The 19,988-nt window shown below is 40.8% G+C and overlaps 1 protein-coding gene across 1 annotated transcript in view; it reads left to right on the top strand.

Annotated features, from left to right (window-relative positions):
• The window catches only part of LOC115117317 (low-density lipoprotein receptor-related protein 1B-like), a 286,805-nt gene that overhangs the window by 186,829 nt on the left and 79,988 nt on the right, over positions 1-19,988 (top strand). The window contains exons 50-57 of the mRNA XM_065014311.1: positions 1,460-1,643; positions 4,365-4,450; positions 10,820-10,942; positions 16,065-16,246; positions 16,842-17,041; positions 17,317-17,505; positions 17,749-17,897; positions 18,168-18,261. Of these exons, the coding sequence (XP_064870383.1) occupies positions 1,460-1,643; positions 4,365-4,450; positions 10,820-10,942; positions 16,065-16,246; positions 16,842-17,041; positions 17,317-17,505; positions 17,749-17,897; positions 18,168-18,261 (1,207 nt within the window). The remainder of the gene's footprint in view (positions 1-1,459; positions 1,644-4,364; positions 4,451-10,819; positions 10,943-16,064; positions 16,247-16,841; positions 17,042-17,316; positions 17,506-17,748; positions 17,898-18,167; positions 18,262-19,988) is intronic.

Genomic DNA, 19,988 nt, shown 5'->3' with positions numbered 1-19,988 from the left:
CATCCATTCACATGGTTTAAAAGATATGTTTACATATGAAGACAAGCTTGACCTCTCCCCTCTCTGTGGCCCAAGTAACTGAACCCAACAATATTATCAAAAAACAGACATTCTAATGACATATCTCACATGAGCATGCAATAAAATAAATAAAACATTTTATTTATAAATGTTACCTAAATAATTCTGATTCTGCCACGACAAGGGTTAGTGCTGAGTCCAGGGTTGGTGCTGCTGTTGGGGCTGGAACTGGGAAAAATTGGGTTGATGTTGGGACCGGATTGAAAATCGTGCTGTACCAGGACTGGAAAACCAGTGATTGGTGCTGGGTCTAGTGCTAGGACTCTGGGCCTTGGAGAAAAACAGGAACATTGGCTGGTTCTGGGTTTGGGATCTGTAGAGGGGAGGAAAGACAACCTGAGGAGCAAGCAGGCACACATGGGAGCCCTAGACCCATAGTTCTTTGGTGGTACTTCCCTGTGATCTTTGGTACCTCCTCTGCACCTCATCTGGTGGTCTGATGCTGGGACTGGCCAGTGGTTTAATGGTCCTGGTTCCAGTGTGTATATGGTCCCACTCTTTGTGTTGATTTAACCAGTGGTGTAAAATACTTAAGTATTTATTTTTATTGAACCCTTATTTTACCAGGTAAGTTGACTTAAAACACATTCTCATTCACAGCAACAACCTGGGGAATAGTTACAGGGGATAGGAGGGGGGATGAATGAGACAATTAGAAGTTACTTTAACATACTATTTAAGTCGTTTTTGGGGTATGTGTACTTTATTTTACAATTTTTATTTTTGATGACTTATACTTTTACTTCACTACATTCCTAAAGAAAAGAGAATCATGTACTATTTACTCCATACATTTACACTGACACCCCAAAAAACACTCACTGCTTAGCAGGACTGGAAAATGGTCCAATTCATGCACTCCCCAAGAAAACATGCCTGGTCATCCCTAATACTTCTGATCTGGCGGACTCACTAAAGACACATGCTACGTTTGTAAATTATTTCTGAGTGTTGGAGTGTGCCCCTGGCTATCTGTAAATAAAAATAAAGAAAACAAGGAAATGGTGCCATCTGCTTTGCTTAATATAAGGAATTTGAAAATACTTATACTTTACTTTTGATTCCTAAGTATATTTTAAACCAAACACCTTTAGATTGTTACTCAAGTATTATTTTACTGGGTGACTTTCAATTTTACTTGAGTGATTTTCTATTAAGGTATCTTTACCTAGAATGTGTTGTGTATAGTTAAGTGAGTGTTGTTGAAAGACAATTAGGCACAATTGAATAATGCAGCTGAATGTCCATCTATCTCTGCATAGCATTTTACTGTATCGACCAGCTGCTGAAAAGGCTGAGTAATGGAATATAAACTATTATTTGTTAAATTTGTGTAGACTAAAAATGCTTCATTACTTTTTTGTTTGTGTGATGTCAGTGCAAGTGTTGGCCTGGATTCCGGCTGAAAGATGATGGGAAAACGTGCGTGGACGTTAACGAATGTTCCTCCAGCCTGCCCTGCAGCCAGCGTTGCATCAACACCTACGGCTCCTTCAAGTGTCTGTGTGTAGAAGGCTACGAAGCCCTGGAGAGAAACCCCAACACCTGCAAGGCTCTCTCAGGTAAAGCTATTCACATGTCTTGGCAGCAAGCTTGTACTATAATATACTGTAGTCCATTGGATTAATTCACTAGGGATATACAGTATTTTACATCATTTAAATTGAAGTTTAAGTGTTATTCTAAATTATGTTTACCTGCATGTATATTTAGAAATGTCGAGCTTGTACTGTAATATACTGGTACTGTAGTCTGATCAGGGCCGGATTAATGCAGGGGCTTACCGGGGCTGAAACCCCTGACCCTTGGGGGCCCAACAGGCAGCAAATAAAAAATATGTATGTATATATATATATATTTATGTGTGTGTTTGTGTATATAAACACACATTATACAGTATATACTGTAACCGACAACCACAGGAGGATTCAGGAGCCCACTCTCAATGAGTGTAGACAGCCAGCTGCTGCCACTCTGCTTATAATCAGATGGGGGAGGAGAGGAGGTAGGGGGCCCACGTGGGTAACTTGGAGGACCTGCCTTGATTAGGTAACTGATTCATAAATAAATTGGTCAATTATGTGAGTCAGGGGCTGGGCCCAAGTCGGAAAAATAAATACTAATTTGTATACTAAAATAGTAGAAGGGGTATGCGTTGGTGGGGTTGGCGATCGTATACCTTCCAATGTCACCACGAAAACAACTCTTCTATTGGGTTTAGAAAAGGAGAATATGATGGCAGGTTGAGCATCAAAACTTGCGGATGGTCAATGAACCAGTTGTGGACCAGAGCAGCCCAGTGGAAACTTGGACTGCTCTGGCCCATTCTGGCCCATTCTTCTGGTCATTGGGAATGAGGATATTATGCAGGGTGTCAAGGAAGGTGATAATGTGGGCAGTATTGTGAGGACCAAGAGTGTCATGATGATGAAGGATACCGTTCTGACTAATGGCTGCACACATGGATGTTGCTACCACGCTGTCCAGGGACACTCACGACGGTGCGGTGTCCTATGGGGTTTCTTCCCTACGTCTTGTTTCGGGTAGGTTAAAGCCGACCTCATCAACGTAGACAAAATCATGATGCTCTGCAGCAGCATCTAGTTCCATAACTCTCTGACAAGACTAAACATTATTGTATGACAGTATGAATAGACAGAGCAGTCAATATGTAGCACAATACACTGAAATACAGTACCAATTACAGGTTAATATAGCTTACTTGTATGAATTCATAGTGCAGTCAGAATTTAGTTCAAATGGTACTCTGTAGAGCTGTTTCCTACAAATCTGATGCTGTTTCAGGAGACGGCCGAGTGCAGATGAACTCACCCTATTTATGTTACTGAATGTTGTCTTTTCAGTGATGATGTGGTATTGCAATTGTCGTAAACGTATGCTGTTGTTTGAAATGACCATATTCACTATGTGTTGTTCCTGCTCTGCTGTGAACAGACTGTTTCTTCCTCCATTGAAGGGTCATCTAGCAATTCTGCAAAAACATGATGTGAATGGTTAGGGTGCAGGATTTCTTTCAGTATGAAATGCAATGTTACGGCAGTGCCTGAAGTGCTACAGTGTTGTATGTATAGTAGCATGGTAGGTTTACTTACCTGTTCTCATTTTGAAATGTCCAAATGACACTTGCTGCAGTGTAGCGGACTCAAGTTAGGCTGGACCCTCTACCCAGCCTCCCTGAAACTCAAACCATGGTTGACCACATGGTCAACCAAAGTGGCCCGGATGTCATCTGTGATTGTTCTCCTTCCTCCTTCCTTGTCTTCGTCCTCTTCTTTGTCCTTGACCTCCTCCTTGTCCTTGTCCCCCTCTTAATCTCACTCCTCTTCCTCTAACTCTCTCTGCAAAATTGGCCTCCATTGTTGTCCAAACCAATAAAGCCAACCTGAAGCCTATTTATAGTGCTCAAGCTCTTCTAAGTAAAGAAATGAGCTGTGTGTTTTCACATGTGAGCACTGGGTGTAGGTAATCGCTAAATGAGAGTGGCATTTTGAATGGCAGTGTTTTCCAAACGATTATATTTCTAGAGTTGGTTGCGGCTGTCTGTTTGCCTTTTGCACATTTCTAAATACAATTGCATGAAAAACGTACAGTTTGGAAGGCAAATGCCTACTACTGAAAAGAGAAGACTAATCTGTCCGTAGAACCAATAGAACAAATGTTTCTCAACAACCCAATTTTTAGAGAACAGCAGGACTGTTTTACAAAGTAACGTTAGCTCATCTTGAGATAAGCCATCAATCACCGTGAGTAGTAGTCTATGGCTTCATCTTTAGGTGAATCAATATGACACTGGCAATTATAATTAGTAGCCTGTAATGTAAGCTAATGTCTTCTGACGTAGAATTGCATGAAATGTGTTTTGAGACTGATGGAATGGTTCCAATTAAAGAAATGTCTACCGTTTTCTCCTAAATTTCATGGTATCCAATTGGTAGTCTTTTCTCATCGCTGCAACTCCCATACGGACTCGGGAGAGGCGAAGGTTGAGAGCTCTGAAACACAACCCAACCAAGCCGCACTGCTTCTTGACACAAAGCCCACTTAACCAGCCACAGGAGTCGCTAGTGCGCGATGGGACCCTCCCCTAATCCGGTCGACGTTGGGCCAATTGTGCGCTGCCCCATGGGTCTCCCAGTTGTGGCCGGCTGCGACAGAGCCTGTATTCTAACCCAGAATCTCTAGTGGCACAGCCTTAGACCACTGCGCCACACTGGAGGCATTTACCTTATTCTAAAGGATGTTTATGGTTCTCTTCCTTTCAGTGGAGGAACCTTTTCTCGTACTGGCAGATCATCATGAAATCCGGAAACTAAGTGTGGATGGATCAAATTACACCATTTTGAAACAGGTAAGAGGAAACCATTTATCTACACAAGTGGTAGTATTTGGTTTAAACTGATGCCAAAATATGCATAGGAATCCCTAGTATGTCTGTCACTCTGTTTTGGCAAAATAAGAACAACTCAGGGTAAAATGACAGAAACCAGAAAATCAAGTGAATACAATTAGATCTTTAACCATACCTGGTTTGCATATATTTGTCACTGTCAGTCAGATTACCTTGCAACTACTCTGCCATTTTGTTTATATTTTCAATGTTACAATTGTACACATTTAGCAGACGGAGTGACATATAATTTGTGGATTCATCGTAGATCGTTCATGCAGTCAGATGACCAAATCGCCCTATAGTGGCCTCATTGGTTGAATGTTAATGATATTTTTCATAATTAATAAACTTTTTTTTTTAAATGTAATATTGGGATTCAAACTGTTATACATTTCAACTTTATATCTGATATGGTGCAGGTGCTTTCTTTTCTCTAAGCACATAACCTTGTGAGTGAGGTGTATCCTTTTGTGTAAAAGTAGATACGTTTCAGACTACCAAGAAACACTCTGTGACCCTTTTATTTCCCACTACAGTAAAAGGTCAAAACACTGTACACAGCTGATAATATAACGTTAGAAATATCAGTCCCGCTTTAAATAACATTCAGCTTATAAAGGCTTCATAATGCCTTCATAAGCATTACATGAATGTGTTAAAAAGCATCTATATAGGCCGTCATTGTAAATAAGAATTTGTTCTGAACTGATTTGCCTAGTTAAATGAAGGTTAAATGTTTTTTTAATGACATAATAAACCATGTTATGCTTTGTAAAGGGTTCATACATGTGGCATAACTGTGTGACATAATCAAAAATGTCAAATGTGACATAACCCACTATGTTGAATACGATTTAAACATGTGCTTAATAAATGTCATTTTATTTTGTTATTCCAAAATTCATTACAGTTTAAAATGTTCAACAAGTTCAAATTCAAATCCATAATTAATTTAAAAACAAATCCAAATAATAAACAAATCAAACAATAAGTAATCCATTCAAATTAGGTTAAATAAACTAATGGTCATCCAATCAACAAAACAAAGCAATCAATGAATCAAAAAATAATCAGAAAATGCTGTTAGTCCAGTCAGTCATGCCACAATATGTCTGTGTCTTTGTGTTGGTGGAGGGGAAGGGGTGGATCTGTGCTGGCAGTTGCTCAAAGGATTTGGCAGTTGTGGTTGATCGGTGCTGTGTCCAGGGTTGGGGTTGGGGCCGGGACTGGAAGTCGCGCTGGACCCGGGACTGGAGGCCAAGGGTTGGTGCTGGTCTAGTGCTGCAGAACAGGGGAAAAAACACAAATCGGGAAGGGGGCAGGTGCTGGGTCGGGATCTGGATCTGGATCTGTAACGGGGAGGAAGGACAACCTGTGGAGCAAGTAGACACAAGGGAGCCCTAGACCCAGAGATCAAAGGTGGTGCTTCCCTGTGGCCTGTTCGCTCCGGGTGATGGTGTAATCTTTGGTCCCTCCTCCGCGCCTCGTCTGGTGGTCTGATGCTGGGACTGGCCAATGGGATCTGGATTTGTGTTGGATCTACAGAGGCGAGGAAGGACAACCTGTGGAGCAAGCAGACCCAGAGGTCAAATGTTGCACTCCCCTGTAGTCCACTCGCTCCAGGTGAAGGTCTGTGCTTTATAAAGAATGACATGTTGTGCTGAAGGATGGCACATGCTCTGAATTGAATTCACGTTTGTCACATTACACCTAATCTCGTTCCCAGACACTTCCACCCATCCTGGTGGACCAACGCATCAAACCTTCATTAGCTAGGTTTAGGTTTCAAATCTAATTTGAAGAAGAGAAATTGTGGAAATGGGTAGGGTTTAGTCGTAATTATGATTTTGTGGCTGTGGTAACTAGTGTCGACCAGGGGGAATGATGACAAATACTTTACTCAGTAAGGTCACTCCCATAGAATACAATGGTCACTCCCAGTAAGGCCAACTTTGAATGGTTGGGGACGACATTATACCAAGAAACACTTACCTTGATAAAATCCCCCAACATAAGGAAATTGAAAGTGGCTTTCTTATGGAACTAAGTCACATTCCTCAGTACATAAACATGCACACAACAATATAATGAGGGAATGGGAACAGAAGAGGAATGATTACCTGGTGCGGTAGTCTCAGGTTCGACTACTCCAAATCATCTTGGCTCTGACACACACAAACACAAGCTTTGCAGGTCCATCAAATTTAAATACCTTTCATCAAATTGAAATACCCTTCACACCCTACAGTAACCGGTGGATCATGAGCACCTTCAAAAATCAGCAGTACATTAATAACATATTTATTGACACTTTATGTAGTATCCTGTAATACTTTGTTTGAAGTGAGATGCCTTCGAACATTCATAGCAAATCCATAAATACTCTATATCGCATGTGTCTGCACTTACTTTAAACTTCTTAGGGATATCCCCCTTTTTTAAAATTTTCACCTAAAATGACATACCCAAATCTAACTGCCTGTAGCTCAGGCCCTGAAGCAAGGATATATGCAATATAAGTCACCGAAATTATTTGAAATAACGATTGAGGTAGCTATATATAATATAACTCAACACTTAACTACTAAAACTCATTTTAATTACAATAAATAAAAGCCTTTTAAAAGGATCCAACCCTTTTTTTCCATTTTCGACCTAAAATGCCTGTAGCTCAGGACCTGAAGCAAGGATATGCATATTCTTGATACTATTTTAAATGGAACACTTTGACGTTTGTGGAAATGTGAAATTAATGTAGGAGAATATAACACATTAGATCTGGTAAAAGATAATACATTGAAATGTTGTATTTTTTGTACCATCTTTGAATTGCAAGAAAAAAGGCCATAATGCATTATTCCAGCCCAGGCGCAATTTAGATTTTGGCCACTAGATGGCAACAGTGTATGTGCAAAGTGTTAGACTGATCCAATGAACCATTGCATATCTGTTCAAAATGTTGTATCAAAACTGCCCAAATGTGCCTAATTTGTTTATTAATACATTTTTAAGTTCATAATTGTGCACTCTCCTCAACAATAGCATGGTATCCTTTCACTGTAATAGCTACCGTAAATTGGACAGTGCATTTAGATTAACAAGAAAGTAATCTTTCTGCCCATATCAGATATGTCTATGATTTGATTTGATTTGATTTGTCTTGGGAATTTATTTTGTAACTTACAACATAACATCATGCTAATCACATTAGCCTATGTTAGCTCAATAGTACTGCTTTGGGACACTGATCCCGTAGAGGTTAATTTAATAGTTTTTCTCTGTCCAGTGGCACCACAAGTCGGCATTTGATTTGCGAACTCATCACATGTGCGCCTATTGTGCTACAGAAACAAGAACAGTGCAGGGCATGTGTACTGAATTAAAGGGAAACTACACTTAAAAATCTAAGTTTCTTAGATTTTTTCCAGACCTCAAAAGTTGTTCCCTGATGTGGTTTAAACATTGTTGGGAACACAGAAAATCCTTTCTTTTTTTAAATGAAAGAAGTATGACAAAATTGGTGGAAAACAGGAAAAAAAATGGGGAAATCCGAAACCTGGAAAAAGAAAACTGAAGAGGTTGTGCCATCCTAGAAATGTTTTAGAGTAATATAATATGCACAATTTAGCAGAAGCAGACACTTTTATCCAAAACTACTTAGTCATGCATGCATACATTTTTACGTATGGGTGGTCCCGGAAATGCAACCCACTATCTTGGTGTTGCAATGCTCTACCAAGATGCATGACAAGATTCAAAATTATTTGTGAAGCCTGCTTCACAAAGAAGCCAGCGGTGCTTATGCCACCCTTAATAAAACACAGATTTATGTCACATTTGACATGGGTGGTTATGTCAAAGAGTTATGCCATATTATGACCCCTTTATAGAGCATTACATATGGTTTTAAATGATTTGTGACACATTTATGTAGTGTTTATGAAGGCTTTATAAGCTAGCTCCACGTGACTTAAAGCGGGACCAATATGTCTATCTTTATCTTCACTATTAATTTCATTTTTTTGTTGTTTCTTTTCACTTTGTTAATTGTTTATTTCACTTGCTTTGGCAATGTAAACATGTTTCCCATGCCAATGAAGCCCCTTTGAAGGAGAGAGAGAGTGAATCATCTCTAATGAGTCACACAGGGCCATGAAATGAAACCAGCACTGTGAAACCTTTAATGGTGCAAAACTTAAGATCTGTATAGTAACATGGCTGTAATAACAATGGGCCCACACTCCCGACCCTCATGTAGCCCTACTAACACTCTCTGTCTCCAACATGAGTCATTATGTAAATCAGTTACATTTAGTGTCTTCTTTGGACCGAGTACTGACAACTTTTCGTATATCATTGTCTAAGCTAATTGATACATGTACAGTTCTTGTTTGTATTTGTCATTTGTTATCTTTATATATTATTTTGTAAGTGCTCCAGGTTACTTAGATACAGGTAGAGCTATTTGGAGAGATACTTCACATCAGAAGCATTTTTAGCTATACGAGGCCTAGGTAGCCTTGCCTGACCTTGTCATGAAGTTGAGATGAGAGTTGGGAAGTTGTCAGAAAAGCCACAGCGGCTTACTTCTTACAGAGAGAGCTCTATATTATATATCCTGTCTATCCATCTACCTTCAGGCAACACATTACATCCCTCTGTCATTCTCCAGCTTGTCAACCTTCCAATTTCAATGTGATTATTCACCCGTCCTCCCTGTGGGGGAGTTGACCTGCCCATGTTGATTAGCAGAGGGAAATAGTCTTACCCAGATCCCTCTGGAGAGCCTATTTCAATCACTGTTAGGCCTCATCACTACTGCCATGTTATCGCATGTTCATTATGTGAATCACACACTCTGAGAATGGAGTTTAAGCTGGGGGAATTCTATAGGGGCCTATTGAGAACCATCTCCTCCTCTCCTGACTGTTCTGTTGAGTGGCCTGGCTGGCCTCAGCAGCAATAATTCACTTTAATCACCATGCTAGCTTTAATGGTAGCTAAAGTGGGGGATCTGCATAATATATGCATATTACAGCTGTCTCTACTAAGTGGCCCCGCTGCATTGCTGTCTGGCTAACACTCCACTGACCTCGTGTCAATGTATCACACCATCACATGTTCAATGTAGATCATACCACTAATGATTTTATGTAAATCTGAGATTACCTAATCAGTGTAAAATATTAAACATTAACATCACATGGAATGTATCTCGCCTTATAAAACTACAAATATATTTGAGGCTTACCATCTCCCCCGTTATCATATAGTTAGGCCTACAACAGGCATTATTAGACCTGATGATAGGCCTACATACATAGGCCTACTTTAGACCTCAGTCTTTCCTTCTTTTGTAATATACCATGTAAATGATTGAGTCTGTCTGTGTGCAGTTCTTCCTACCAGAGAGCTGCTGGTTGCACTTAAGAGCTGTGCTGCTCTGAGAGAGAAGAAAGAGACCTCTCTGCTCCCACGGAGAGGTCCCTGAGGACTCTTTGGCGCAGGCTGTCTTTGAGGGTGTTGATGATCTGATGAAGATGTCTGGTACAGCCTGTCAAGATTCTCTGACACCTTATCCTGGCACCCTCTGTGCAGCCCAGTAGGGGAGGTGCGATTGTTTAGGGAGACGTTCCTGTCTGACTGACAGGGGGGTCTTCTTAGCATGACAGCAAGGGATGTACCTCGCTCTTATTTCTTTGATAGCTAAGGCTCCTCTTGGTGGGGCTTCAGTTTTCACTGGGTTTAAGAATATAGCTGGAGGCAGTCACTGCAACTCACGGGGGAAATCATCCAAAATCAATATTGTTACTGCATTTCACAGGTGGACACATTAACTAGGCCTAAGTGTGTTTACAGGTCATTATGTGTGTATTACTTGCATCTGTGAAACATCGAGTTTCAGAGTGTCACTGAAGAATATGCCCTCACTTGTAAATGCTCTCAGACGGCTCTTTACATTACTGAAGCAATGAATGAAAGGTTACCATGATGTACCAATTAATCACAACATTTATTTTAAAAAAAAATCTGCTTTTGAATGTTGCTTATTTTCTCAATTGTACTCAATTGCAATTCGAAAAGTAATTTAACTGGTGAAAGGAGTGTTTCATGTAGCATTTGTCACCATTTACACGGTAGCTTCCGCCTTTACATGCAGGTTTGGGTCATTGGGGCACTCACTTTTAATGTCTGACTGATTACTGTTGTTTGTTTCCTGCTATTTTTCTATGTGGTTTGTGTATGTAATGTTTGAACTGGGGTAATATTTTCCTCTTCTAGGACAATAAATATAAACTAATCTAATAATGTCTATCTTATATCCAGGGCCTGAACAACATCATTCACATAGACTTTGACTACAGGAAAGAGTTCATCTACTGGATAGACTCTTCCAGACCCAGCGGACGGAAGATCAACAGAATGAGACTCAATGGGAGTGACCTTAAGGTACTGCTGCTAGAGGGGAGTGATTTATATGTAGCATGCACTTAGCATCAAACACTCTTAACAACACAACTTACCTGTGGACTATGTTCGGGAAGAGCAGTAATAAGATTATCATATGAAAGACCAGACCAGAGACCAGGATGTAAAGTTTAAATATATGTACTACATGCCTGCTTGTTTATTTTTAGGAAAATAGATTTTAGTTCTCAAAAATAATAACATTTGCAACAATGTTTCACAGTGTGATTCACACAATAAACAATGTTAACAAAATAGTATTATAGGCCTAGTTCAATTTCAATACCTTGGGTTAAAGTATATGGTTCTACAGTATTTCAATGTACTGACCTGTTGCACCCTCTACAACCACTGTGATTATCATTTGAGAACTGTTATAATCGCCACCCGGCATACCCAGAAGGGGACTGGCCACCCCTAAGAGCCTGGTTCCTCTCTAGGTTTCTTTCTAGGTTCCTGTCTTTCTAAGGACTTTTTCCAAGCCACCGTGCTTCTACATCTGGATTGCTTGCTGTTTGGTGTTTTAGGCTGGGTTTCTGTATAGCACTTTGTGACATCTGCTGATGTAAACATGGCTTTATAAATATATTTGATTGAATACCTCCGGTAAAATTGGGTGCACCCTTCGATAGTAATATCAAGTATCACCAGTAAATATCCAGATCAATTCAATATAGAAAACAAAATAACTTTCAAATCCACATTCACAACAGTCCTACCACACATATGGAGTGATCAGTCCCATCAAACATTGTAGGGCAGTGGGGAAAGTGAACTCAAAGGTTCTCTTGAAGAGTTTAGATGTCTTTCTACATGCAATTAGATGTCGCTCTCTTTGGGTAGGCTCACCATCCAATGAATCAACTGCAACGAAAACCTGACCAAGTAAATGTTCCAAAAGCACATTCAACCTCGTCTCAGTACGAGTGTGATGAACTGACCATCGATTATCAGTGTTTCTCTTAATATATTTCAAGATTTGATTAGTTATTTCTAGCTTTTAATGCAGATTTCTGACAATCACGAACAATAGAAAGTCTGTCATAAAATGTTGCTTCCTCTACAGGGTTTACTCAAGATTGGAAATGATTGAGCTGTCAATCAAAGGTGGGACCTAAGTGATTTGAGCACTTCTGATTGGTTAGGTAATTTCTTGCATAAATACAATAATATGTAGCTCATTAGTTGACTTGGGATACAGATGTCCCTGGATGCCCCTGTGATATGGGGCGGCAAACATAGTTAGAGCATTGGGCCAGTAACCGAAAGGTTGCTAGATCGAATCCCTGAGCTGACAAGGTAAAAAACTGTCATTTTGTCCCTGAACAAGGCAGTTAAACCACTGTTCCTAGGCCGTCATTGTGAATAAGAATTTGTCCTTAACTGACTTGCCAGGGTAAATAATAATAATATGCTACCTACAGTACCATTTAGAGCTCGCTCCCCATGCTCCATTTCCCTCTCACCATCCTCTCCTGCCCTGCTGGCTTCTCTTATGTAGATGAGGATCATACTGAATGAAGTACACACTGCAGTGTGAATCAACTTAGTTGACTCTTCAGCTGTGTGCCAAATACCTTATAATGTGCTCAGGAACCCATTTCCCAAAAGTATCTAATGATGAACTTATTAGCCTTAAGATTATTTTGGTCAACCGGGTCCTGGTCAAAAGTAGTGCACTATAAACAGAATAGGGTGCCATTTTGGATGCATCCTTCAATGGATATAGAGGTTGAAAATGTAATTGCTCCCAATTGATGATTGTTTCCTTTCATCCTTTATAGGCAGGCATCATAATGGACTTGTATCATTTACAGAAGCATTAAACAGTGAGGCAGCGCTATAATCAATGCCTATTAACGAGACAACGATTAGCTCTCTGGCTGAACGCAACAGGTCTGTATAATCATGGAGGTCCATTTGGGTCATGGGATTGGAGCCCAGAACACACAGACATCACGGGGTCACCTGCTGGACACCCTGACGCATCCCATCCCCCCCGTCCTCTCATTTCATTAGAATTGTATTTTGAGAGCAGGAGGTTCATTCAGCTAAATTACACCCAGGTTGCGTCTCAAATGGCAACCTATGCCCTATGCAGTGCACTACTTTTGACTAGAGCTCTGACTCGGACCCAGTCACCCACAGTCCCTGTTTGAGCCTCCACCACACTCTTAGAAAATGTTATTTTGTAACACATCATACATATAGTTAGGGATGGCATATGCTGTGTTACTTTTAACAGTCACAGTGTTGTTGTTTTATTACACAGTGTTGTATTCCACTTAAATCCACTTTAAAAATTATGTAAATGACTGGGGAAGACATTTAGAAAAAAAAGTAGCCATTTAAAATGTTTATTTATTGCTCCATATACAAAATCTAACATGAAACAAATTATGCACACGCAAAATATTCATCTTTAAATATTTCTAACATGTTAGTGCCTGGTAGATACACAGTCCAGGGAAACCTACTCAAACAATTGTGTACCTGAGATACAGGAGAACCGACTATTGTTGGATATGGTAGCCATTTATTCCTTGTTAGAGACAAAAAATATCCAGATCTGGTTCACCATATACAGATGAGGTTTAACATATACAGTTAAACTGATACAGAACTTCCACTCACGGGTAGTTAAAAATAACAAACTAAGACACACCTCTAATATACTTTCCCAATGTGCCTTGCCTTTTTGAGTGAATTGTAGAGTTACCACCCATGACTGTATTGTATTTGTTGGTGACAGAGACATGCTTGTTGAATTTGTTTATTTTCAGTCATGTAGCTATCACCAAGTGAGTTCCTACGCAAATGCCATCATTAAAATGACTCTTTATAACAATACATTACAGACGGGTCTTTTTTTTAAGACTAGTATAGCCTTACACAGTGGTCTGAAACTCATGGTTTACAGGCCACTTCAGGCCTGCAAGTAAGGTTGCAATACTCCAGTAAGTTAACAAAAATTTCCTAAAATCCTGGTTGAAGGACTCCAGATTTCCTGCTTATTCCTACCTGTTCCCAGGATGTTCCCAACTGGGATATTTGTAAAGCTACCAGAGTTTTGCAAGCGAGGTGTAAATTCCTATTGGAATCCAGCCAGTGCTAGGATCTCTAAAAGTTAGAATTTTTATTCAGCCGCAACCTGCATTCAGAATGACTGCCAGAGTTAAGTAAATTGTGTGGAGACTACCTAAGCTCCATTTAAACTGGAACAACCATTTCACAAACGTCTGCTAAATGCAAAAACACAGAAGTTAAAAACTATATATTTTTTTAATCAACCTGCAGTAGTACATGCTGGGAAATATGATAGTGATGTGCATGGTATTGCCTAACTATCCTAACTTCTTAAAATTTGTCAGGGCTAAAATATTGCTGTGTTCGCGCTATATTAGCATCAAATGGTCACCTCATTCGGATAAAGAGTGCATTTACCTTGTTTCGTATACCTGCTGCTGGCTGGCTGAGGCTCACTCCAAGCTATCAGTTGTCACTTTTCAGAGAGTAAGGGCCAGTGTGTTGACTTTGGATCCGCAATGCAATTGGTCAATAATCTAACACAGCTTTCAACACATTAATTTCAGGAATTGACAAAAAATGTGTTGAGAAATGTACACGAATGTGTTAAACATATTGCTCAATGCCACCAGCACCCTGCCACAGCTCAGCCACAGCTAAAGGATTTGAGATAGGTCTGTTGTTTTAGCATGGAGGTTAATTATGAGAACAGTGAATAAAGCAGACCATAGTTTAAGCCCTAGAATATGACTTCTTTGAAGCATAAGACATGGAATGGGCAAAGCTAGGGGATTTGTGCTTATTTACTTCAGGGTAGAGGCAAGTTAATCCCAGTGAAATGAACTGCATATGTTTCTTCTCTTTTGCGGCAAGGAAAATAATGGTGGATATTTTGCATGTACCATATTTAGACTGCCAGAAATGGATGAGTGTTTTTCTACATACATTTCAATGTGTTTTCTATGGCAATGCTTGACAATGTAATTTAGACAATGATGTTATAAGTAGCCCCCTGGGTTATAGGTAATGTTCTAACTAACCCTAAACTACAATAACATTATACTGTTGCGCTGACAGAACATTACACTGAATAATGAGTACAGTGTTTTTTTGTTAATCATAGTTCTAATCTGCCTCTCCAATAACAGCCCTTAGCAAGCCTCCAGTATGTGCGCCTCTGGGTGTTTACTCTGTGCAAACATATGGCATGTTAATGATGAAACAGGATGATAAAGCATAATTGAAGTTAATCAGAAGCAGAAGAGGTGATTTCTAGTCTGAGTACAGCTCAGAGACCAGGGGAGCACCTCCAGTGAGGTCTGTATAAGAAAGTAGCCAGCCCACCTAAATGAAAGACACAGAGCATCATTATGTTGACTCCGTTGTTTGAAATACTTCACAGCTTTTACTTGGATTGTGATTATAGTTCTTTGCTCATTGTCTATAGTCAGCAGGGTTTGTGGGACCTTACATGTTGACAAGACTCAAATCCACATGAAGAAATATTTCAAATCAATGCAACAAAAAGAAAAGCTAGCAGAAGACCACAGGCTCTACCTAAAGTGTTGTGTATTAACTACTCCCCCCTCTGTCTTTTTACTGCCTCCGGAGCAAGTTTCCTAACGGCAAACACTCCTCAATCTGTGACATTTTGGAGACTGTTTGAAGCTCCAGTTTAGTCTAAATTACTGCTTAGGGGACAGCCTAGTCGATTTGGCAAGGCTATATATCTCTTGCAAATGAGGATAGAGAAGGCCTCAAAGCGCATGATGTCCCTTAATGGCATTGCATGGGTGTTGTTGGGTCTGAAATAGTGTTTCAAGGCATCAGTTTCATGTGCCAGCTGGCAATATTATTGTTTATTCCTAACAACTGGTTTGCTAATTCAAAAGCTGCCTAAACTGAGAGACATTGAGTGAAAGTTCCTGTATAATTCCACCATCATTAAGGATAAGGTTTTTAACATTTTTTTTGCAACAATCTTTCATATGTTTTGGACATTAATCATATGATGAATGTTTTGGTTGTTGTTGTTGTCATTGCTAGTTTTTTTATCTCCCTCTCTCTTTCCCACCAGATAGTCCATCGGACTGCAGTCCCCAGTGCACTGGCCCTGGATTGGATAGGGAAAAACCTGTACTGGTGTGACATCGAGAGGAAGAGCCTGGAGGTGTCTAAAGCTAATGGCCTGTACCCCTCTGTCCTGGTCAGCACTGGTATCAGGAACCCTACTGACCTGGCCCTGGATCCACAGTCAGGGTACTGTATCAGACACATTGACCTCTAACCCTAACCCCACTGACCTGGCCCTGGATCCACAGTCAGGGCACTGTATCAGACACATTGACCTCTAACCCTAACACCACTGACCTGGCCCTGGATCCACAGTCAGGGTACTGTATCAGACAATTGGGACCTCTAACCCTAACCCCACTGACAACTTAAACAAACACTCAAGCACGACTACACACTAAGCTGGACTGTCCGACTTTCAGCAAACAGGAGGCTTGTCATTAAGGTCTGTTTATGTTAGGGCTCAATCTAGAAGAAAGGTTATTTGCGTGTCAAATCACCAATTGGTGACCCCTCCCTTACGGAATTACTTGGCACATTGTTAATTAAGTAAATGTAATATTCAAAATTGACTCTGGATGAGAGTGACTGCTAAATTACTCAAATGTAAATGTACAATGTGATGATATACTGAGCAGTCTACCTTTACACCTGAGGGTTTTTATAGCACTGAATACAAATTTTGTTTTTTCATTGTCATTTTCCTAATGTTAACCTAGCATTCTAATGATGTTTTGTAAGAGACACCTTGTAAGACCTCTCCACATTCCTCCATGTGTAGGTATGCATTCTGGGTGGACTGCTGTGAATCCCCTCACATCAGTCGTGTGGGTATGGATGGTCGAGGGCATGCTGTTATCATCGACAAAGAGATCTACAGCCCCACTGCCCTCACTATAGATTACACTAACAAGAGGCTGTACTGGGCAGATGACAACCACATTCTGTTCGCCAACATAGACGGCTCACAGAGACACAAAGGTAAGGAAGAATATAATGTTGGACTTTTTCCACTATAAGAATATGTGATTAATCAGGGTTTCTACATGGGTATGCTGCTCACCACAATACCATTTCAGCTGAGCCAAAGCCTAGGCATTAGATTGGGAGCTAACGCAAGTCTTGAGGTCTCAGGCTAGGTTACTCATCACACAAGTGTGATTGCTAAGCCACCTCAATTACATGTGTATGGTGTTCTCTCACTTTTCTCATCAACTAATGATGGGTCTACTGTTCTGTATTATGTCTCTCTCCAGTGTCCTATGATCACATTCAGGGGGTGATGGGTCTGACACTGTTTGAGGACTTTGTCTACTGGACAGATGGGAAATCCAAGTCACTCCGACGAGCACATAAAACTACTGGGGCCCAAGGAATTGAGCTGCTCAACTCCTGGCAAGCTATCAAATCTGTCAAGGTTTACCATTCACTACGCCAACCTGAAGGTAGAGTAACCCACCCAACACAGTAGTCCCCTCACTTACCCACCTGCCAACCCAAAGACATGGTCATATGCTGTATGGTTACATAGGTTATTACTATTATATAGTTTATGAAATTATTATATAGGATGCGATTATATAGGGTATGGTATTAAGAATGTAGCTAATGTTCTATTTAATTATGCTGTACTTTCGGTTTTGTTCTCCCCCACCCTCTCTTTCTCTCTCCCCCGTCTCTCTGTGCAGTGCCCAAGCACCAGTGTCAGGTGACCAATGGAGGATGTAGCCACTTGTGTCTCCTTTCTCCTGGCGGGGAACACAAGTGTGCTTGTCCAACTAATTTCTACCTTGCTGCTGACAACAAGACCTGCCTCTCCAACTGCACTGCAAGTCAGGTCAGTGTCTATCCCTTCTCACACTCCTCAGCACTTGTAGATATGGTAACTCTTTTTGCATAGTCTGTTATTCTATTCTGTTTTCCCTCAAGGCAGATCTGTTGTTTTCATTCCCTTTCTCCTTGTTTATCACACTGTCTCTTCTCTCCTGCCATGCTTCTGCAGCTTAAGTCCCATGAAAATAGTAGTGTTGTTTGTTTTCCTTTTGTTTGAACAACAGTTTTTTGGGATAAGTTAGAATTCTGTCTAGTTAATTTGTGTGTTCTGTAGTTCCGCTGTGGAACCGACGAGTGTATTCCTTTCTGGTGGAAGTGTGATACTGTGGATGACTGTGGCGATGGATCAGATGAGCCTGCTGACTGTCGTGAGTAACATGTTTTTTAATTTCATACCAACTATGCATTACTGGACTTCCTGACTTCCTTGTAGCTCAGTGTTAAATTAAAATGTTGCTTCCATCATATTTAATCCAATGTGACACCAATGTCGATAAAACTGTCGACACTCTCCCCGCCTCTTGTCATGAGATGTCCGGCTGTTACTGAGAACCACGTACCGGATTTTTCACAAGGTTGTTCGCATTAGGAAAGAAAGATAATTACTTGCCTCGACCTAGCTCAACATTTAGGCATAGGATAAGAACGAGAATACAGCGTCTATAGACTTGCCAACTTTTGGACTGAATAATTTTTGATAAAATGTATAATTTCTCATTCTCAGTTGCCCATTTCTGTATATTAAGAACCAACAATGTGCTTTCGTTTTGTAGCATTTCTGACAATGCTAACATTATTTAGCCAAAGCTCAGAGTTCTAAAACCGGGATCAACAACTCATTTAAGTCATTTAGCAGACATTTAAGTCATTTAGCAGACGCTCTTATCCAGAGCGACTTACAAATTGATGCATTCACCTTATGACATCCAGTGGAACAGTAGTGCATCTAAATCTTTTAAGGGGGTGAGAGGGATTACTTTATCCTATCCTAGGTATTCCTTAAAGAGGTGGGGTTTCAGGTGTCTCCGGAAGGTGGTGATTGACTCCGCTGTCCTGGTGTCGTGAGGGAGTTTGTTCCACCATTGGGGGGCCAGAGCAGCGAACAGTTTTGACTGGGCTGAGCGGGAACTGTACTTCCTCAGTGGTAGGGAGGCGAGCAGGCCAGAGGTGGATGAACGCAGTGCCCTTGTTTGGGTGTAGGGCCTGATCAGAGCCTGGAGGTACTGAGGTGCCGTTCCCCTCACAGCTCCGTAGGCAAGCACCATGGTCTTGTAGCGGATGCGAGCTTCAACTGGAAGCCAGTGGAGAGAGCGGAGGAGCGGGGTGACGTGAGAGAACTTGGGAAGGTTGAACACCAGACGGGCTGCGGCGTTCTGGATGAGTTGTAGGGGTTTAATGGCACAGGCAGGGAGCCCAGCCAACAGCGAGTTGCAGTAATCCAGACGGGAGATGACAAGTGCCTGGATTAGGACCTGCGCCGCTTCCTGTGTGAGGCAGGGTCGTACTCTGCGGATGTTGTAGAGCATGAACCTACAGGAACGGGCCACCGCCTTGATGTTAGCTGCTAGCAACTCTGTTGCTAGCAGCTGTAGCTAGCTAACACCAGTCGGATGAGAAGCTAGCTACAAGCAAAGGAAGTTAGCTAGCTATTTTCCAATAGGTTTTTCATATGGCTGAAGTCATCTGTGTAAACTAAATCAGAGCAGAACCAAAATAAGCTAGCAAACGTCCTTGGCCACTATCATAGCCTGTTAGCTAGCCAACTAGGCAGTAGTTACAAGCTAACGAGACTGTGCTATGGCTGTATAGATGGTGCACCAACCACAACTCAATGTCGACAATATATCTTAGTTAGCTAAATTCTTCCATAAAACAGAGCTAGCTAAGTAAAGTTCATAGTCAACACCAAACTTTGCTAATTTATAATTCATGCAATCAAACTGGCTGGATTAGCTATGTCATCATTTCATCAATCAAAACCAGCCTCTTACAACACAAACTGTAGCTGTACATTTTCTTGCAAAGAAACAGTTAGCTATGTTGAATCTAAACCCGGCATGCACATACAAGCAACACATCTGCTGTGCAATGCACT

The sequence above is a fragment of the Oncorhynchus nerka genome, linkage group LG1, assembly GCF_034236695.1.
Source record: "Oncorhynchus nerka isolate Pitt River linkage group LG1, Oner_Uvic_2.0, whole genome shotgun sequence".
NCBI classification, from domain to species: Eukaryota; Metazoa; Chordata; class Actinopteri; order Salmoniformes; family Salmonidae; genus Oncorhynchus; species Oncorhynchus nerka.
Note: the sequence above shows the minus strand (reverse complement) of the source record. Positions and strands in the feature narration are given on the sequence as shown.